We start from the raw sequence: 21712 nt of genomic DNA, 5'->3' as shown, positions 1-21712 counted from the left end.
AACTAGCCTACAAGCTTTATTCCATTTCCCCCAGTGTTTTATATGCATTCATTTGTGTATGTGTGCACCTGTGTGCATAGTTCTATGCAATTTTATTTCCCATATAGGTTTGAATAACCACCACCAAAGTCAAGATACAGAACTCTTCATCCCCATGAAGGAACTCCCTGTGCTATCTTTGTATATTAACCCCCTCTGCATCCCTGTCCCCTCGCAAGCAGCAATCTGTTCCTCTTCTCTCCAGTTCTGTCATTTTGACAGTGTTACAGGAGTGGAATCACACGGTATCAGCATTTGTTTTAATTGAATGAATTTCCAAACTCCAGACTCAAATACAAAAGTTCTCTGGCAGGTTATTTATTCTAATATCGTGCTGCCTCCATTATCTGGATTCCTCCAGCTTCTTCATTCTCCTCCTTGACCTCCAATGTTCCTTTCCATTCCAACAACCTGGTCTCACTTCCCCCTTAGGGAAAACCTACATGTCTAAATGTACCAGGCTGGTCTGGGACTCCTGCACGCTCCCCGCCCTCCCTCTCCCCACTATTTATAGCCAGGCTGATTTTGGGCGGCCTCTCTCTCTCCTTTCCTGCTCCTTCCTCCTGTGGCGGGCGAGGTGACTTCTCAAATATTTGGGCAGAGGAGGTCAGAAGCAGATTCTTGGCATCTGATTTCAGGCTCAGATTGAGCAGGAGCTGGTGGAGTGGAGTTGGAGGGAGGCAGAAGCTGCAGATGCAGACAGAGAAGAAGGCAGCTGGGGCTCTGAAGGCATTTTGAGCCCGGTTGGATGTTTGGGCTGAGAGTCCAGAGTTTGGGGTTCTATCCTGATTTCGCTCCTCTGCATTCTCGTATCAGCTCTTCTGTGTTGTCTGGGCTCTGAGATAGTAAAGGGATGGAGAGGGCGTATCTGGATGATGATAAAAGTAGGATCTCGGGGTCAGCCTGCTGTATTACCTTGATAGCCCCTTTGTAGAGGTGTGCCAGTCCCCTGGAGGTCTGCAGGGGGAGTGTTGCAAAAATGGAGACCCAAACCTTCAAATGTATAGTAACTTACCCAGGGCAAGGACTGTCCCAGGGCCAGCAGAGTGAGAGCCTGTTTGTTTGTTTGTCTGTTATTTTAGTATAATTGTGGGCAAAGAAGTAAGAGAGTCAAACGGAATACGGAAAGAAGAATTAGGGAAAACACGTATGGGAGCTTTTAAGAAGGGGAGGGAAAAGAGAGAATCTTAAGAATATGAGAGTGTTTGAGGGGTAGAGAATACATTAGAGACATTGAGAAATAGTCTAGAAAGATTCCAAGTGACAGAGACGAGACAGGGGACAAAGATGGAGCTGGGGATGAGACAAAACCAGAGAGTGAGAGAGAGAAGGGAAAGATGGACAGATGGATATACTCAAGACCAACACCTGGTAAGGAAGAGAACTAGGAAGGGGAGGAGGGAGCAAGTGAGGTTCCAGTTGTGCCAAATTATTTCCTATCTCCCTTCTCGGCCCCATGTCTGGATTGGAGTTACAAATAGCAGAGTTGGAAAAAGTCCTCTCTCCCTTTGCCTTTGTCTCAGCCTGGGGGGTGGGGGGAGGAGACGCAAAGGGACAGGCCTGCCGGTCCCTGTGGACATCCCTGGAAAGCCCCAGCCAGCCCCTGCCCATGCCGGCCCAGGACTCTGCCCTCTCCAATCCCTTCCCCTTTTGAGAGTGGGAAATGTACCCTGGGAAGGGTCTGGAAGCTGGAGGCACCCTTCCCTGTCCTCTGTCTCTAGGGTCCAATCTCTCATCTTCCCCCTTCTTTGACAGCCCCTCCTCCCCCCGACTTAATTTCCTCTTCCTGGATCAGTCTTTTCCTTGTTTTCTCCTTTCATTCTGCCCTTGTTGATCGAAGTCTTGCCCTTCTTTCTCCATCTCTTTTCTCTTTGTGTTTTCTTTCTTGTTGCCTCCTTTGCTCCCCTCTCCAGGCCTGCTCAGTTTTACTCTTTTCGTGCCTGTCTTTTCCTCTGTTCCCCTGAAGCCTCTCAACGTGGTTAGCACAGCTGTTGCCACCCACTGCCGGGCTCTGACGCGTGGATGGAATGGGATGGGAGAGGGTGTGACTCGAACAGCAGAAGAGGTGCTCTGTGTGTCCATGGGGAGAAGGGAGCATTAAGGCACCACACGGGACTCAGGCCCGAGACCACCACCCTTTCATCACCTCTCTTTTCTGTCTGCATCTCTCTTCCCACACTGGCCTTTAGCCTCATCCGCTTCTCATCTCTCTCCTCTCCCTTTCTCTTTTTTGGCCCCTTTCTATCCAAATTTCTACGCTCCCCTCCACCCCCCGCCTCTTGCACCACTCGCAGGCTTGAGCAAGAGTGGGAGGAAGGGGAGACCGCTGACGCTGACGGGGGGGGGGGCGGTGCCGGAGCTGAGGTGGAGCTGGGGGGCGTGGGGAGCGAGGTCCCACCCGGAGCTGCCGTTCTGGGCATCCCTCAAAGACTCCCGACGGCCTCCACCTGCCGAGGCACCAAAGGGCGGGGCGACGGCTGGGGGAAGGGGGGCGAGGGCGGCACTTGTGGGAACGGAGGCGGGAGCCCGAGTGGACACCTGGCTGCTGCTGCTGCTGCTGCTGCTGATGCTGATGCTGCTGCTGCTGCAGGCGTCTTGCCAGTGCTGGGGCGGCGGAGTGGCAGGAGAGGGGTGATGAGGCGATAGATTGGGAGACCCCCCTGAAGGACTAGCGAGACTCGGAGACCAGAGACTCATCCTGGAGCACGTGGGGCCCTGGGCGAGAGTGTGCGGGACTCGCCCCATGGCCGGGACTCCGGGCCGCGATCCTTGGGCGGGCTCCTGGGATTTGTTGCCTTCTCGGCTCCCTGCTCGCCGGACTGCTCTCCTCGGGGGCTGTAGCCTTCAATCTGGACGTGATGGGCGCCCTGCGCAAGGAGGGCGAGCGGGGGAGCCCCTCTTCGGCTACTCTGTGGCTCTGCGCGGGCAGTTGCAGCCCCGAGTCCAGAGCTGGTAAGTCACCGCAACCCGCCCAGAATACCCGTGCCCGAGCCACAGTCACCCCACCCCCCTGCCCCATCTCTCAATCTTCCAACCCCACCAAGACTCAGACTGACCACAGGTATCCGATACCCCAGCCTGGAGCTTTGTCTCGTCTGTCTTGGGTCTGAGACCCAGGGTCTTGCTTTGGGGATGGGTTTGAGAGCAAGGTTCTTGTCTTGGCCAGAAGCCACCTCCTTTTGCCTTTCACCCCACTTGCATCCTTGTTCCAGTCCCAGGGCCTGTGGCGCCCCTCCTTCAGGGGACTGAACTCCCCTAGGGAGGGAGATTGAGCATTTTGCCTCTGCTTAGGGCAGAAGAGCGAAAGGACAGAGGTAGAACGTGCCATGGGAGGGATGGAAGGTAGACTCCATAAATACCTTCTTGCCAGAGTAGTGCCATGGGGTGGGATGAGAGCAGCAGCACACTGGGAGGCCAGGGGAGACCTGCTGCTTCTGTGGCTCAAGACCACGGGGAAGGCTGGGCGGAGAGGCTCGGAAGACCTGGGGGCGGGGGTGGTCTGGCAGTCTGCACTAGGTGGTTTGGTGATCGAGAGTGGCAGAGAACAGAGCCCCCCAAAGCTGTAGCAGCAGCAGCAGCAGCAGCAGCAGTGAGGGGGACCCAGGAAGGATGCTGGCCAGGCGGTTCCCTCTTCTCCTCCTCAGGAAATTTCCAGTTCCAGGAATCTCAGCAGTAGGGGAAGGCGGGGAGGAGTGAGGGGCAGAGGACAATTCTGGTTAGTTTCTGATCAGTTTGGGACCTGAGGGAGGACACAGTTGTGTGTGGGGCCTGTGACTGTCATGCTTCTTGTGCAGTTGGCTCCTGCTCTGGTGTACCATTTGAAAAAGAGGCAGGAAGGGGAAGAAAGCTTCCCACCCCTTCCCGCCGCGGGCAGGGGGCTTTTCTCTCCTAGGCCAGACCCTAAGCCACACTAAGTGTCCATTACTGGGATCAGTGCTACCCACTGGGACTCTCTTCTCCCCACTGCTGTTGCCCTGGGGGCAGAGGGTAGGGACCAGAGCTCATTTCCCTTGCCTTGTTCAGGGAGGGGGGGCTAGCTCTGATCTTTCTTCTTCCATTACCTTTGTCATTAGGGAGCAGGGTCAGTGGTCCCCCAAACTTTGGGAGTGATAGAAAGCTACTGACTTCATCTCTTCTTCAGCCTTCTCTCTGCTTCCTCCCTCATCTGTCTCCCTCCCTTTCCCGGACTCCCCGCATCTGCCAGAGTTCCAGGACTGGAGTCCTTTTTAGGACATGCTGAACTCTCTGAGCTATTTCCAGGCAAATTCTAGGTTATTTTTAATAGCTTGATCTCTTGTCATTTCCCCTTCATCTCTGAAGGTGGCCCCTGATTCTGTCTCCCAGAGCCAAGCTTGGGGCATTCCCAGAGGGGCCTGACCCCCTCACCCTGCTCTTGCTCCAGCAGGGGGCACTCCGCTATCTGGTGGCACATGAGAGGCCAGGTACCTTGCTAAGCCCCCGGGCTTTGGAGTTGCAATTCACTTGCCCCAGAATTTGCTGATTGAAAACCTTACCTATTTTGATGTCTTTCGATCTGGCCCCGAGATGAGACTTTGAAGTTTAACCTTCTTTGCACTGTGGTTTCAGCCTCGTTTATTTCCATCAACTATAAAATGGAGATGAACAATAGTACGACCATATAGAGTTGCTGTGGGCATTGAAAGAGTTCTTAATATATGGAAAATGCTGGGAATAGCACAGGCCTGTAGTGGGCGCTATGACAGTGCTGGTACTTTTATTCTTGTGTAGTGATCCACGGAGCTGGAGAGTAGCTTTAGTGCCTTGCAGTGAGCCCTGATCACCCCCCTCGCCATGGGCTGAGCCAACCTTCCAGGCCGAGCACCCCTCCCAGAGGGGCACCGAGACTGAAAGTCAGAGAGGATTCAGTATCAAACTCCCTGTGAAGTTCGACAGCCCCGTGGCTTATGGACCCCGTAACAGGATGTAGACTTGCGTTACACTTTTCAATTGTTTTGTGGCTGTATCCAGGGCTATATACTCTTTTGCTTAATTCAGTTAGAGTCGGTTTTCAATATATAGTCTTTTTTAATTTAAAGTCTTATTTTTATACTTAAAGTGCTCTATAATTTTAAACTGGATTTTACTAAATGCTAGTATCCAGTTTGTTCTGTGTGATTCCCCAACTGACATTATCAAGCACGGGACCACTTTTATATCAAAATGGAAATTTCTCATTAAAAAAAAAAGAATATTCACAGCAGCACAATTTGTAGTAGCAGAAACATAGAAACACCTCAAATATCCATCCGTAAAGCAGCATGATAACTGTGGGGTAGTCACACAATGGAGTGTCACATAGCAACTGTCACCACACAACAGTTATGAAGGAATCTTAGCAATACCATTATTATCTTAGCAATCTTACCATTATTCAGTGATAAAAAGTAGACAGCCAAAGACTACAAGTGGCATTTATATTCTTTTAAATATAAACAACTAGGATATATATGTGTAATATACGTAATATATACACTTTGAAGGAATACCTAAAGGTGCAATAAAACAATATGTAAAGGAAAGCAACAAGATAATGGACATCAAATTCAGGATTACAGCTGCCTTGGGTAGGGAGTGGCAGGGGATATATTGGGGGAATCATGAAGTGTGTTGTCAAGTTCTAGCTTTTGTTTAGAGGAGGTATTCTGGGTACTTACTGCCTTATTAAAAGTAATTAATAAACTAAACAAAAGCAGACTATACAGCGACCAGTCATGAGACTATGTCATGAACTGTGATTAATCTGCTTCAGCGTATACGAAGTCTAAGAAAGACAAAGAGAAAAAAATGCATCTACATCGGCAATAAGCAAAACAAAAACAAAAACATGAGATTTTAGTTACAATAGCAAGAAAAACTATAAAGAAGCTAGGAATCAACCTAAGCTGGAGAAAAAAAAATTAACACTATTGAAGGACATAAAGGAAAACTTTATGAAATAATAAGAACTTGAGCACAACATAAAACATTAAAGAGAACGCAAAGTTTATATATGATAAAGATGATGCTACAAATCAGGGGAAAGAGAACTGTTTAATAGATGGGGTGATTTCACTAGTTGGAGAAAAGGTTGGATCTTGTGTTAGTCTGCTTGAGCTGCCATAACAAATACCACAGATTAGGAGCCCTAAACCATAGAAACTTATTTTCTCACAGTTCTGGAGGCTAGAAGTCCAAGATCGAGGTGCCAGCAGGGTTGGTTTCTGGTGAGAGCTCTCTCCTTGGACAGCAGATGGTCGTCTTCTCACTATATCCTCCCATGGTCTTCCCACTGTGCTCACGTAGGCACATCGGGGTGGGGTGGGGGCTGGGCAATGAGGAGAGAGGAGAGAAAAAGAGAGTGCACATGCTCTGGTGTCTCCCTTTTCTTAAAAAGACAGCAGTGCTATCAGATTACTGCCCCACCCTATGACCTCATTTATCTTAAGTAGCTCCATAACACCCCTATCTCCAAATGTAGTCACAATGGGGGTTAAGGCTTCAATAGATGAATTTTAGGGGCACTGAACTTTTTATCATGTACAAAGAATAAATCTCTATTTGTTTAACCCACGTGTTAGTTAGGGTCCAGCTGCAGAGAACAGAAATAAATCTGGCTACTTTAAATGGACGAGCAGGCTCTAGGTGCAGGAACAACTCCCCACTTGGAGAGGCACATGAGCCCTGCCTGTGATCAGGAAAACAGCAGTCAGTACTTCAGGAAGCTGATGATTCAGGAAGCTGCTCACCAGAACCCCCCTGCATCTGTCACAATCTGTGACAGCAAAACGCATGTTCCATGCTACTTAGCTGTATTCCAAATTTATGCCTCACACAAAAGCGAAACCTAAATGACAGAGTCCTAGCTCACAAGACTCTGGGAGGTGCTATTTCAGCTCTCCAGCTCACAACCCAAGGCACTTCCGACTGATACACTGCACGGAAAGCAACAAGCACAGATACCCAAAGCAGCCCTGAGTGAAAAGAACAAACATAATGAGCTCTGTAGCACAGTCTAAGGTGTTAGTCAAAACATAACACAAATCACTACCTTTTTTCACTGAAATGTATTTTTTCAAGGATATATATGTCAACTGGTAAAGCAAAGGAGGAGCATGGGCTGTGGGGATCAGGGAAGAATGAGATAAACCAAATAAAGTAAAAACAAGAGAGACATCGTGATATAAACAGAAGAATATGATGGGCTCCATTTTGTACACCAGAGGTCCAACACCAATTCATTAAATTTAATATTTAATATTAATTTAATAGTTTATTATTAATGTAAGAATTTATTATTAATTTAACAAGTATAAATACATGGTTTAATTTAAATAATCAAATTAATTTTAATATTGATACAATTTTAGTATTTCACATCTAATTTATCACACCAAAACTAATCCGTTAAACTTAATATAACGTTTTTACCCCTAATTAAAGTAGTTCTTTATGTTTTAATTTCCCCAAAACCTCAAAAAAAATAGGTCCAGGAGACCCCTGGAACTCCCACTCCCCAGTCCCAGCCCCAGTTTAGTGAGATGTCTGCCCTCGCATCCTCTCCCGCCACCACCTCCTCACCAAGCCCCACTCCACCAGAGGAGGAAGGGCTAAGTTCGGAAACCTCGGAACCCCTCCTACTTCGAAGGGCCTGTTTCTGGGGAAGTCGGTCTCTCCAGAAGGCGGAAGGTGAGTGCGTGGGTGGGGAGGAGGGTCTTTCTCTTAGAGTCGCCTCCGCGGGGGAGGAGCCGCCGACTCGGGCCCCGCCCACTCTGGGGCGGGTCTTGGTTGGCTCCGCTCGGAGAGCACCTACCCCGCCCGGCCCCCATCCCCAACTGACCCGGCTTGATCCAGCTCAGCCCCGAGGTGTTTGAGGCAGCCATCTGTTACCTGCGTTGCTTCCTGGGGCGGGATAGTCCCCCTCGCGACGCTCCAGAGACCTGGGGAGTGTGCTGCCAGGAGTCTGGGGGATCCTGTGGGCTCCAGGCTGGGCCCCAGCAATGACCACTTCCTAGGGATCCTCCCAACCCCGGGTAAGGTCCCCTGGGAAAGAGAAGACCCTCCCATGCCTCCTTGGACCTCACTAGGTTCCTCACTCACAGTGAATGACTTCTGTCGTCTTCGGGCTCTTGTCACTCAGCCTCCTGGCGTGGGCCTTGTCCTCTCTCCCAGGTGGATGGGACAGGACACCCTGGCTGAAGGAGGCTCTCCCCAGGGCAAGGTGGGCGATTTGCAGAGGCCGGGACTTGTCTTGGGATCGAGAGAGACAGTGGTGCCCTCATTCTGTGTTATAGAGGCCAACTTCTCGTCCCCAGGATGGAAGAGGAGGAGTTGCCATTGCAGAAGGGAGGCCTGGACACATCTGAGGCTTTGTCCTGCCCTGACAATGAGACCCCTGCCCCAGGCTGCACGCTGGGGGCCCTGTACTGGGCCTGTGTCCGCAATGACCCTGCCCAGCTCCAAGCCATGCTGGACGATGGAGTCTCCCCAGAGGAGGCCACCCAGGTGGACGGCAATTGGGGGGTGAGCTACCCTGGGCGCTTCTTGGGGCAGCAGGGCCACCTCTATGTCCTCACCACACCACACTCCTCCTGAGAGTTTCATGTTGACACCCACTACCTGCGTCCTCAAAAGGAAGGGAGAGGGTGGGACTGGGGTTTCACAGGGGCTGGGGCATCTCTGGGACAGATGTGGGTTTAGAGGGCACATGGCCCCCATGGAGCTCCTGGAGGAAAACACAGGGGCTGAGCTCCCCCAGACAGGCCTCATGGTTGTGTGCTACCAAGGCTTCCAGAGTGTGGTGGCCCTACTCAGCCGCTGTCCTTTCCTGGATGTGAACCAGCAGGACGAAGAAGGGGACACAGCCTTCATGCTGGCTGCCCAAGCAGGTGTGAGGCTGCTGGCCCCACCCTCTGCCTTTACCCTCCTCCAGACCCAGCCACAGCCCCACACTCTTTGCACCCATGTTCTCCTTCCCCAGACACGGCCATTTTGGGTGGAGGGTGGGTTTGTGGCTTCATCATTCCTTTCCTGAGTAACCAAGCCCTGCCTTTCGTGCCTTGCAGGCCATGTGCCTCTGGTGAGTCTTCTGATCAACTACTACGCGGGCCTGGACCTGGAGCGCCGGGACCAGCGGGGACTAATAGGAATGCGTGGCTGCCCTCCTCATGGCAGGTGCTTGGGGCCTGGACTAGGATGCGTGGCCTGCAGTTCCTCCACCATGCCCCTCCACCAGACACTAAGTCAGCTATCGTAGTTGCAGTGAGGAGAGAGGTGGAGACGGAGCATTAATCTAGGCTGATCTGGAGGAGGAAAGTGTGCTGGGGCTTCTCACAAGCAACAAAGTTGATAGCTGTATTTACATTGTGAATGACGGTCCCAGAAAAGAAAGCGCGGGAGGATGGATAACCTAGACCAGCTGAGAAACTAATGCAAAAAAGGCTTGTATGTGGAACCAAACTCTCAGGTTCTTGTCCTGGCTCTGCCACCAGCTCAGTGACCCTGGGCAAACGGTTTCCTTCTCTGGGCCTCACCAGTGTAGTGAGGGTGTTGGCCTTCTCTGGGCTGCTTTCCAAGTCTGACAAGCTAGGGTGCCAGGGATGCAGTGGTGTGTAGTTGAGACGTGTGGCCATACGGAGTTGTTCTGGGGTGAAGTCCACACTGCCTGTAGCATCTAGGACCCTCATTACTCCCTGGGGGGATGCTGCCCTGTGACGGTCACTCTAGAGGACCCCAGCCTCCAGCTTTTCCATTTCCCATCCCATCAGACTGGGTTTGGGGTGAAAGAGAGGAAGCTCCACACCCCCTCTTTTGTCTCAGAGTGACTGCCACCCCCACCCCCACCAGGATTAGGGGGCTATGGTGATGAAGAGAAAAACCAGGAGTGGGAACCAGCAGGGCCCCCCTCCACCTGCCCCAGAGGCTGCAGCTCGGGCCACCCCCCACCCCATCCTGGGTAACTCACACACAGCCCCTCTGGTCAGTTCCTTGGTTCTGGAGGCCTCTATTCTGCTCCAGATTTGGAGACCTGCAGTCGGCCTCTCTGAAGTCTTTTTCCCTCTCTGGACTCCAATTTCCTCATCAATCGTAAACCAGAGGTTGGGGTCTGGGACTGGTACTGTCCCTGGGCTGCAGTCACTGAGGGCTCCTAGATTCCAGCTGCAACAGGATGGGACTCTGTGGTTTTGAATCTAACCTAAATTAGTCCTGCTGCTAAAGAATATGCCCTTCTGCAAGTCACCATTCCCTGTCCCATCCCATGTCACCCCTGTGGCCCCCCCATCCAGGTGCTGACCTGACCACGGTGGATCCTGTCCAGGGCAAGACTGCCCTGGGGTGGGCATTTCTGACCAACAGCTTTGACACAGTGCAAAGGATCCGGCAGCTGCTGCGGCGGCCCCAAGTGGAGCAGCTCAGCCAGGATTATCAGCCTGAGTGGCCTGCTTTGCCCGGGCTCGTGGCCCAGGCCCAAGCTCAGGGCCCCCATCTCTCCTTGAGCGACTGCAGGCCACCTTGAGCCTCCCCTTTGTCCAGTCTCCTCAGGAGGGGGGTGTCCTGGACCACCTTGTGACCATCACAGCCAGCCTGGCCAGTCCCTTCCTCACTACTGCCTGCCACACCCTGTGCCCTGACCAGCCACCTGCACTGGGCACCCGAAGCAAGTCTGTGCCAGAGCTGCTAGGCACTGCCCCACCCCCTCCCCCAGGACCCCAACCCCCGCAGGAAATCCCTGGGCCTCGGGTCTTTGTCCCCTACCAGGGCCCTCAGGGTGTGTTGAGCATGTGCCCTCAGTGGCTCCAGCCCAGGGATAGTACCAGCCCCGGGCCCCAACCCCCCAAGATCCTCCTCTCCAAGGCCCTCTCATCTTTCATGCAGTGGAAGCCAGAGCCCAGGTCTTCAGGGAATCGAAGGCTGGCCCTTCCTCTCTGGAGATACCAGGGGCTCAGGATGGAGAGGAGGAGGCAGGAGGAGGCTGGATTGGCACAGAGCCAGGGGAAGATGAGCTAGGGTGGGCTGGGAGCAGGTAATCAGGCCCCTCCCTTAGGCTCCTTTGTCCTCTAGAGCCCCTTCTACCTTCCCATCCACCTCTTTCTAAGTGACTCTATTCTCAACCTGTGTACAAGGTTATTCATACAGCATCATCTGCAGCAATAAGAGTGGAAACAACCTAAGTGTCCATCAATAGGGGATTGGCCAAATTGATTTTGAGTGTAAATATTGCACACCCATATGATGTATTCTATACAGTGGCAAAATGAGAGTAAGGAAGCTTTTTATGTTCTGATATGAAACCAAGTTCAAAATATATTAAGTGAAAAAAAACAAAGGTGTGGAACAGTGTGTATGGCATGCTACTATTTGTCAAAGTAAAATTTGCACCAAGATGAACTTGACTGATAGAAATATGTAGTGAGTATCAAGATTCATTTAGCTGCTTAATGAGTAACCCAGTAGGATGGATCAGAGGAAGAAATGAAGGACTATTATTGACATTCAGGGGAAAAAAGAATGCTCGAATAAGACTGCAAAGTTAGATACACAAAGATTAATTCCTACCTGGCAGTAAAATCATAATTTTTTTTCCTATCAGACAAGCAATTTGCTATCAATCTTCTACAGATTAACCTCTTAACTTTATAGAGTCAAGGCATTAATAAATAGTAAATAATAAATCAAACAAAGTTACTTCCCCTAGATGACCCATAGGTGGGGTTATTAGCCAGTGATCTAAAATACTTTGGAAAGGGCATTTAGTAATTTTTTTCTGTGCCTTACTTACAAGTTTTGGATATTTTTCTGAACATATTTGTGGCTTGTTTATTTGTAATAATAAAAGCAACCACTTCCAATGTGCTTACTATATACATTAATACATTTAACACTCCCAGTAATCCTATGAGGATTTTATCTTTGAGGACATAGGGCACAGAGAGGGTAAGGAATTGTCCAGGGTCACACAGCTAGAAACTGGCAGAGATCATGACTGACAGCTGGCCATTCAGTTGTGGAGGCCAGACTCTTTAACAACAAACCATGTTGCCTCACTGGAATCTTCCTGGAAAGAAATACAGCGTTTTGGGGGGGAAGAAGACTGAGCAGCTAATCAAGGGTGGAAGGGAGAATCTTTCACTGAGTATCTTTTTGAAATTTTAGACCTTTTAAAAAAATAAACAGTTTTAGATTTACAGAAAAGTCGTGAAGACGCGCAGAGAGTTCCCGTATACCCCCCAGCCAGTGTCCTATTTCGTTACCATGAGTGTAGTGCACTTGTCACAATTAATGAACCAATATTAATATGTTACTATTAATAAAATCCGTTCTTGATTCAGGTTTCCTTAGCTTTTCTCTAATGTCCTTTTTCTGTCTAGAATTCCTTCCAGGATACCACATTACATTTAGTCATCATGTTCCCATAGATTTCTCTTGACTGTGACAGTTTCTCAGATTTTGCTTGTTTCTAATGACCTTGACAGTTTTGGGGAGTGTTGGTCAGATATTTTGTAGACTGTCCCTCAGTTGGGATTTGTCTGATGTGTACTCATGATTAGACTGGGGTTATGGGTTTTGGGGAGGAAGACCGCAGAGGCGATATGCCATTCTCTTCCCATGATATCCAGGGCACATACTATGAACATGACTTGATCACCTGGCTGAGGTAGTGTTTGTCAGGTTTCTCCACTGCCATGTTACCCTTTTCCCCCCTTTCTATGTTATACTCTTCAGAAGGCAGTCATTCTATGAAGCCCACATTTAAGGAGTGAGGAATTACATTCCATCTCCTCGGGGTGAAATATCTACATCAATTATTTGGAATTTGTCCACACAGAATGTTTCAACTTTTTAGTCATGTATTACCAAATTTTGAAAAACTTAAAAACAAATCTGCTGTGTCCATCAAAAGACGAATGGATAAAGATGTGATACATATATACATAATGTATACACATATGTGTGTGTGTGTGTGTATGTATATATATACACACACACACACAGGAATACTACTCAGCCATAAAAAGAATGAAAATTTTCCATATGCAGCAATATGCATGAACTTTGAGCGTTTTATGCTAAGTGAAATAAGTCAGACAGAGAAAGGTAGATACTGTCTGACGTCACTTATTTGTGGAATCTTAAAAAATACAACAGACTAGTGAATATAACAAAAAGAAACAGACACACAGACAAAAGAGAACAAACTAGTGGTTACCAGTGGGGAGAGGGAAGAGGGGAGGGACAAGATAGGGACAGGGGATTAACTACTATGTATAAAATAAGCTACTATGTACAAAATGAATAAGCTACAAGGATATATTGTACAACACAGGGAATGTAGCCAATACTCTATAATAACTTTAAATGGAATACAACCTTTAAAATTGTGATTTACTATGTTGTACAACTGAAACTGAAATACAATATTATAATGAGCTATACTTCTATTAAAAATTAATTAATTAAAAAAATCTGTTCTTTGAGTAGGGGAACTCACTCTCTCCTCTCTCCTCTCTTCTCTCTTCTCTCTTCTCTCTTCTCTCTCTTCTCTCTCTCTTCTCTCTCTCTCTCTCTTCTCTCTCTCCTCTCTCTCTCTCTCTCTCTTCTCTCTCTCCTCTCTCTCTCTCTCTCTCTCTCTCTCTGTCTCTGTCTCTGTCTCTCTCGCGCACGCGCATCTGAGCCTCACGTCTCCTCAAGGCTCTCATACGTGGAGCGGGTATAATAAAAACATGTCACCTAGGGCCATTGCGAGAATCAGATCAGTCGAGATAATACAGCACTCAGCACCACACCTGACCTTAATATTGTCATTATGCTGTTTAACCCTCTTTAACCCTCACAACCGTCCTGTCTTAACAGTTGAGAAGAACTGGGGCTCTGAAGGTTAAGCGACTCGCCCAAGGTCACCAGCTGGTAAGTGGCTGAGTGGTGCTTGGAGTTCAGGCCTGTGGGACTCTGAGGCCTGGGTCCTCCCGCTGCTGCACTTGGCCCTGCCCACAGCCTGGGCTCCCTGGTTCTCTGAGCTTCTCCTTCTCACTTCCAACCAGCTTGAGTTTTACAAGGCGGGGGGCAGAGGCGTGACCGGGGCCTCCTCAGGGCCGGAGAACAATCCCTCTGTGGCCCTCTTCTTCCCCGCTCGCTGGCATTCTGTGGATCTGGGCGGGGAGGCTCCTTAGGGCAGGCATTAGTGCCTGGGCAGCCGGTCAGACGACATTTCCCAGCAGAGGGAGCCTCTCCACCTTGGAGACAAGCCACCCCTCCATCCCTGGCCGTCTCCAGGGTGGTTAGAGTCCTAGGCCAACCCATTTCTCTCTAACCCTCTAACAGCTCCTGACATCCTCTCAGGCCACCAGAGAGGAAAGAGGCCCACGTGGGCTGCTGGGCCTGTACCGCCCTGAGTCCGCCTCTCCTCTCGCATCCCAGCTTCTCCAGCCCAGCTCCTGAGGCTTCCAGACTGAATCCCTGTCAGCAGAGGCCAAGGAACCCCGGACAATGCCTCAGGATGTGAAGAACACAGGCCGCATCGAAGCTGTCCTGCTGCGGCTGACAGACCTGGGTTTGAATCCCGGCCCTGCCTCTTACCATTCTTGTGGCTAGGTCCTCTCCCAGCCTCGGTCTCCTCATTTGTAACGTCAAAAGGTGATAACATACAATCGCTACTTCCCAGGGCTGTTGTGTGGCCAGAACAGTGAGAGGCGTGCGAGGCACTGAGCGCGGCCTGGCACATGGTCACGCCCGGCAAACAGCAGCTTCTGTTACTGCGCTGGGCGGCGACAGGTAAGGAAATGGCTGAGGGGGCCGTTCCGTGGACGAGGCCAGCGGACGTGTCCTTGGAACCCCATGCCCTCTCCTGTGATTCTAGGATACTGTTCTGGGGGCCCCCTGAAGTGAAAACACACACTTACTCAAGACATCCTTCTCAGAGCCGCTTCTGCACAGCTCTTCACCCCAAACCCAGGTACCTCCCCAGCCCACCCCCTCATTGCCAGAGCACTGACGGCCAGCCATCCTGCTCCCCGTGTATGTGTGTGTGTGTATCCCCCCGACCCCGACCCTGGCATACAGGGGATCCTCCAGAGGCGGCTGCAAGGCTGGCTGTCCTGATGCACGCTCGGTTGTCAGCCAGGCTGTGGGGACTCCAGATGAGTGCCTTCCTCACTCCTGCAAGGGCAGAAGCCATGTCTGTCTCCCTAGCCCCTGGCTCTGTGCCGGACCCGCACAGGCTCAATACGTGTGTATAGAAAAGAACTGAGTTCAGGCTCCACCAAGGTCTGGGATGCTCAGACCTTTATCATCTCCCTCCTGTTTTCAGGGGCTGCCCTGGTTCCAGGAGTGGCAGTTTCCCTGGTTATTCCAAGTCATGGCCTACGAGACCCACAGTGGGTTAAGAGAAGGCAAAGGAGTACCTATATGTGGAGAGGACAGAAAGACAAGTGGGGGGTTCATTGGTTTGTGTCTCATTTTTTCCCAAACTGAGGCACTTGAACAGGATTCCCTCCACTCCAGCAGTTGCACTTTCCAAATGATTGAGTATCTGTATATCTTCCACCACACCAAGCACCAGGCCAGCCGGGCCCCTCCCCTCTTTCCCCTCCGTCCCTCAGTCCATCCCTCGTCCTGACCTCTGAAGCCTTTCTCCTGTCAGATTTCAGCAGGCTACACTGAGAAACCCATCTGACCAGGGCTCCCACAGAGATTCAGACCTGTCTCTGCCTCCTCAGAGGGACCATGGCTTCCTGTGGTTAAGGAAGATGCCACATCCAAAGGGAGGACTTGAAGGCAAGGCTTGGAGTTGGATGGACTGTGCAACATCACTCATAGTCACACAGGCAATGTCGCCTGCAGACACACGGTCAGCCAGGGGTCCACAGGGGCCTGCAGGCTCACGGGCACAGGCGTGCACACAGGCCCATTGGCCCCCAAACTCCTAGTTGCATACAGAGAAGCCATACACACAAGCACATGTAAAAACACTTCATAACACAGGTACACAAACACACAGACTCATAAAGGGAAAAATAAAGATAGAGTGTCCCCACTCCCCTCCTCCGTCCCCTCCTCCTATCCCCTCTGCCCCCAACACTTTGCAGTCCCCTGGCCAGCTGGCTCCATCATTGCCTGTGTGACTGTGGCCATGGCGGCAGTCTGTCTAGCCATCTGGATAGGAGTGAGGGGGTGGAGGGAGGGCCAAGCCTGACCCTCGAGTCCTCCTTACAGACCTAAGCATTTTCCTCAACTGTGAAAAGCCATGATCCCTCTCAGGGGAAGGAGAGGGGTGGGTAGTCCAAGCCCAAATCTGGCTTTGTGCTTATTTCCTCCAGACCAGCCTTGAATAACCCCCATCCCCTAGTTCCTACCTCTGTGCCAGTGATCTGCCCTGGGAAGCAGGGGGCAGAGGCCTGCGGAAGAGAGGGTCTTAGAGACAAGAGCTCACTGAGAGCCCTCAGTCCCAGGCCCTCCAGTGCTGGGAAGGGCAGAACCTGGGCATGGATACTGGAGGGGTAGGAAAGGGGCAGGATTTGTGGCATTTCCCCTTCAGCTGGAAACAAAGGCAGATTCCTGTGCCCAGGTCCAGCAATCTGGTCCCACCCACCCGAGGGGCAGGAGCTGAAGGAAATCCTGCTGGCCTCTGGCCTCACCCAGCCCCTCAGCCCCTCTTTCAAACAATCTGTCTCCCAGCTAGGGCCACTACCTGCTCTCAAATCCTGGGGACCCCTCTCTTTGTCAAAATACTAAGCCCTCTCCATTGGGGGTAGTTCCTTTAACCCCTCAGACTCTCTCCGAGGTAGCATGGGTGTCCTCAGCAAGACCCAAGAGTCTGCCAGGCCCCTATCCCCTTGCCGGGCAACTCTGCCCACCCTCACCCCAGCAAACTCAGGCGCTGCTTGTCTTTAGAGTGGGCAAAAGTCTTGATGCCTCTAGAAGTCCTGTGCCATCCAAAATGCTCAGCCAGACCCTCAAGGCATCTCCGTGCCCTGAGTTTCAACTGAACATCCCCCCAGACAAGATCATTCACCTTGGCTACTTGGCACACCTTCCTTGATTGCCGCAGGACTGCAACTCTAGGGGAGACTGGGGGTGCCACTCTTCTTAGTGAGGAGTCGAGATACTATGTGATAACTTGCAGAACAGGAACTAAAGGCATATTATTTAAATTTACAAAAGAATAATATATGATCATCAATTTAGAAGGGAGAGAATCTTAACGACCTAAATTCTGAAGCTTTTAAATCTAGAGATAGCAGAAAGGCAAATAGCGCATGGGAGCACTTACACGTGGCATCCGAAAACAAGAAACTGAGAGTAGAAAAATGGTTGAGGGGAAGAAATAGGGCGAGGTCAGGAAAGTGTACAAACTTTCAGCTGTAAGGTGAATAAGGCCTGAGGATCGACTGTGTAACCTGGTGGCTATGAAACCAAGTCCCCCTAAAGTCGATGCCCTTGCAGAGTTTATACCTAAGCTCTCTATCCAAAATTTTATTCCCTTTCTTGTCCCCTCTGACCTCAATCCTGTACTAACTGAACACTAGTCAACCAGAGTCAGATGACTAAAGTTCTGTTGTTTTTAACATCGTTAATGACAAAATTGCTATTATAAATATCATTAACATACAAACTCAGGTTGTTTGTCCAGGGTGAGATGAGCTAACCAACCCCCAGGCCGTGGACCAACGAGCCAGAGAATCATAAACCAGACACATCTTGACTCCCAAACTATGATTAAGAAGTGTCACAACACGATGATTAATCCCAGCCCCTTGATTCTTCCCCTTTAAAAAGCCCCTAACTCAAAGGCCAAGTGAGAGTGGAGCTGAGCTTGTCTCTCACTCCCTTGGTTAGCACTTTGCAACCAATTCCTACTTTGCTGCAGACTCCTGCGGGCGGAGTTTGGCTTTCTGCACCGTGGGCACAGCAACCCTACGTTCAGTTACTCTAGTTGAGAGCCCTGTATTGTATAAATCAAAGTAGCTAAGAGAGTAGAACTTAAATTTTGCTCACTAAAAAGCTCACACACAAAAAAGATAAATATGTGAGGTGATGGATGTGTCAATTAACTAGATGGGAAGAATCCTTTAATGTATATGCATATCAAATCATCGCGATGTACACTTTAAATATCTTACCATTGTGTTTGTCAGTTATACCTCAATAAAGCTGAAAAACCTAGAGACAGAACTGTAAACAGCTTATTTAGAGTTCTTAAAGTAAATGTCAGAGAAACAAATAGCTTCGGGGAGGTTGGCCTCAGCAAGAGGGTCTGGGGGTGGGTATAGTTCCTTCTCGTTATGAACTCTTCTGCAGAATTTCATCTCTTAATTTACCCTGTGCTTATTTGGGATTTCTTGAGTTGTTTCCTGGATGGCTGCCTCAGACCTCAAAGTCTTCTACAGTGGCTATACTTTGATCTGTACAACACCCCCTCGGAAAGCTATTTGCAGAAGAGGCGACATTTAGTACTCATCTCTGAACAGGTAAGGAAATTGAGGCCCCTGCCACACAGCCAAGCCTCTGCTCTCCTGACTCCCGGTTCATGCTCTTTCTCCTGCCCCATATCTCGGCCTCCCCCTCTCATACCCAGACAGCTGTGTGGGTTTTACAGCCGGAAGAGGATGCTCACAGATATTTTGCTTTTATTCAGAGAATGTGGTAGAGACGGAATTCTCAGCCCCTTCTTAAAGGTATGGGAGCAGAGGCTCACACATAGGGGCTCCAACTCTGAGCCTGGGCTCTCCTCCACTGCTGGGGCCAGTTTGATGGAGAAGGGTCAGAGCCTTGAGGAGGCCTGTGGGGAGGGGCAATTCAGAGGCTGCGGAATTGCTAGGGAGGAGATGGTGCTGGGGCAGCTTCTTAACAGAGCCCAGGCCCCCGAGGCACTGTCTACACCCAGACGCCTGCCCTGGCATGCCATCCCTTTCTTAAAAGTTTCTCTCCTGAGATGAGTCATCCTCAGGGCCCCTGGTGGGCAAGGAGTGGGCAAACCCATCTAGGGGACATCCTGGAGGGGCTGGAGAGGAAGAGGAAGGTGATTCAGTGGCCCAAAGTCTGGCTCCTGTCTGCCAGCCTCTTCCTGGGGTGCTGGGCAGAGCTCTGGCGGCCCCCACCCTCCCGAAACCCTAGCCCTGGCCAAACTGTCTTTTCACTTGAGCTGTGGTGTCAGGGCCTGGGACCAGGTGGTTTCCTGAATCTTAGAGCCAAAGAAGATAATATAACGCTGGGAAGAACCTTTGGAAATATCTAGTCTAAGCCAGGTCTGGAACCGAGGCCCCAGGCCCCCTGGTTTACAGCTCTTCTCGCGACTCTGTTGTGCCCCTGGCCTGAGCAGAGGAGACCAAAGAGGACGCTTCCTCTCCCTGCACCCACAAAGCTGAGACTCTCTCTTCTGAGTTGAATAAATGGATAAATAGAATTCACAAGGCTCTGCCCCATTTCTCCCCTAAAGGAGACCCACAGTTCTTCCTCCTCGGATACCCTGTTCCTGTTTTCATATCTCTCAAATCTGAAAAATCCCTAGGTTGTCTGATCGAAATCTCCCGCTCTCCAACATAAGTGGAGCAAAGCCCACCTCACCCTCTGCTAATCCCCCGGCCTTGATTTTCATTCCTACTCATCCTGGTACAGAACTGACTACATAATTTGTGGGGCCCAGTGCAAAAATGAAAATGCAAGGCCCTGTATTCAGACATTATTAAGAATTCCAAGATGGTGACAGTAGAACATTAAACTAAGTGTCTGCACAGGTTGGGCACCCACAAAGTCAGCCCTGCCCTGCTGTCAAGAGTGATGCTTGAACTGAATACTCATAGCTGGTCCTGAAAAGCCAAGTTGTCCAGTCCCCTGCCTTCGTGCCGGACCTGTGTCACCTGCCTTCCATGGGTGAGAATTACCTAGAGGTTTCATCCCACATACCCTGCCTAGGATCTCCAGGCCTCTGCTTCACACACCACTGGGAAATCCTTCTGAATGTTTAAATCTGTATCTTAGCCCTTTAATAAATTGGGAGATTGAGATTAGCAGATCTTAACTACTATTTATAAAATAAACAACAAGTTCATATTGTATAGCACAGGGAACTATATTCAATATCTTGTAGTAACCTATAATGAGAATGAATGTATGTATGTATATGCATGACTGAAATATTATGCTGTACACCAGAAATGGACACAACATTGTAAGCTGGCTACACGTCAATAAAAAATAAAAATAAAATAAATAAATCTTAGTCCTTTAGGCCTCTTGTTCTGTCCTAACTGAATGTGGGGAACAGCTGGTCCTTTTGAGTAATTAATTCTTGTAGACTTGGACACAGTCTGTAATTCCTTTTCCCTTTCCTCATTGGGCTGAGTCTCCAGTGCTTTCTGCCACTGTGTGTCCCTCCTCTGATGCTTTCCACAGGTTCTCTGTGCGTTATAGAACGTACAGGGTCCACAAGAAGCCCCAAAGAGCACCAGTCAGGGTTCACAGGGCTCCGTGCACTGGAGAGGTGGGGAAACTCCAGCCCTGAGAAAGAGCCCACCCGCCATCGGGCTCTGCCTTCCTCCTTCAAACCCTGCTCTCCTAGTATCTGCTACATGAATCATTCCCAGGTAAAGTCCCCCATCCTCACTGACTTTCCCCAGCGACTCTCAGCTCTTGTCCATTTCAATGTTTCTGTTCTCAGTGTGCATTTTGCAATGAATGCTTCCCTTGGGAAAGCCCCCATGTCCATCTTCCAGGACAGAGATCCAAGGACTGGGATTGGGAAGAGTTTATCAGAAGCCATAGCAAGTCAGCGGGGAGAGTGGGTATGAAAGATGGACACACAGCCACATTCCCAGTTCTGCAGCTAATAGAGTGCCGAAGTGGCCACTATCAACTGAAAGAGCAGATACTGTAATCCCGTAGTACTTCCTATTGGCTGCAGGACACAGTTCTGTCCTGACACTGAAATTTGGGTGTGCCTTAGTTCTGGAATTCACAATACTCACAAGTTGTGAAGCAGCTGCTGGTGGGGGCTGGGGAGGGTTTCAGCAGAGGAAGTGAGGTCAGTCAACAATTGAGCCTTTAGTCATTGTCTCCCCCAGCCTCTATTCCTGTCAAAGGGGGATGTCCTGGCCCATCTTAGAGCATCCCCATACTAGAGCAAGACACTTTAGAAGTCTGTTTCTGCTTTTAACATCCGCATCTTTCCACTTGGCTCTGAGGCCATCAGCTTCCCAGCCTTTCCATTTACGAATTTAATTAAACACTTTCACGGAGCGCATCTCCTGTGCCAGACTCAGCCAGCTCGCATCTTTGCTATGAACTGAGATAAGCATCATGTCCCTTCATTCTCCCAATAACCCTGAGGCTGGCACTACTTCATTTGTCCATTTAGTAGAGAGGGGACTGAGGCACAGAGAAGTGTCACTTGTCTAGGGTTACGCAACTAGTCTGAATTCCCAGACTTCAAAGTCTTTGTGGATAACCTGAAGGCTAGAGATAAAGCAGAGTCCTGCCTTCAGGGTGCTCACAGTGGTTAGAGCAAAGCAAGACGATGCTGTCAGTGCTCCCATCCCACACGAGGGCATCAGGAGGAAGAACTTGTTTCTGTCTGGGGGAGAAGCCGTTTTGCTCCCCTCCCCAACTCGCCTTGTTTGGCTTGTCCTAGCAGTGTCCCAAGGGAGGCTCCGGGTCCCCATCTCTAAAGCTCCATCCGGTGGGG

At 50.1% G+C, this 21712-nt stretch overlaps 1 protein-coding gene and 1 pseudogene across 4 annotated transcripts in view; both read left to right on the top strand.

Annotated features, from left to right (window-relative positions):
* The window catches only part of LOC140688977 (uncharacterized), a 162189-nt gene extending 141938 nt beyond the window's left edge, over nt 1-20251 (top strand). For 2 of the 4 annotated variants that reach the window (XR_012063813.1, XM_072948967.1), the window contains 9 exons: nt 108-284; nt 7524-7725; nt 8331-8559; nt 9102-9210; nt 13888-13941; nt 14356-14805; nt 14891-14986; nt 18377-18500; nt 19767-20251. Coding sequence is in view for 3 of the 4 variants with exons in the window: in XM_072948967.1 (XP_072805068.1) it covers nt 7578-7725; nt 8331-8559; nt 9102-9210; nt 13888-13941; nt 14356-14472 (657 nt within the window). In the remaining variant the exon portion in view is untranslated. Of the gene's footprint in view, nt 1-107; nt 285-2629; nt 2992-7523; nt 7726-8330; nt 8560-9101; nt 9211-13887; nt 13942-14355; nt 14806-14890; nt 14987-18376; nt 18501-19540 lie in introns of all 4 variants that reach the window. The other 2 variants (XM_072948969.1, XM_072948968.1) reach the window with 2 other exon arrangements.
* LOC140688976 (photoreceptor ankyrin repeat protein-like) lies at nt 9758-12849 on the top strand (annotated as a pseudogene).
* Nucleotides 20252-21712: the final 1461 nt, after the last annotated feature.

This window comes from Vicugna pacos, chromosome 24, assembly GCF_048564905.1.
Source record: "Vicugna pacos chromosome 24, VicPac4, whole genome shotgun sequence".
Lineage (NCBI taxonomy): Eukaryota > Metazoa > Chordata > Mammalia > Artiodactyla > Camelidae > Vicugna > Vicugna pacos.
This window is presented reverse-complemented; position numbering and strand designations above follow the sequence as displayed.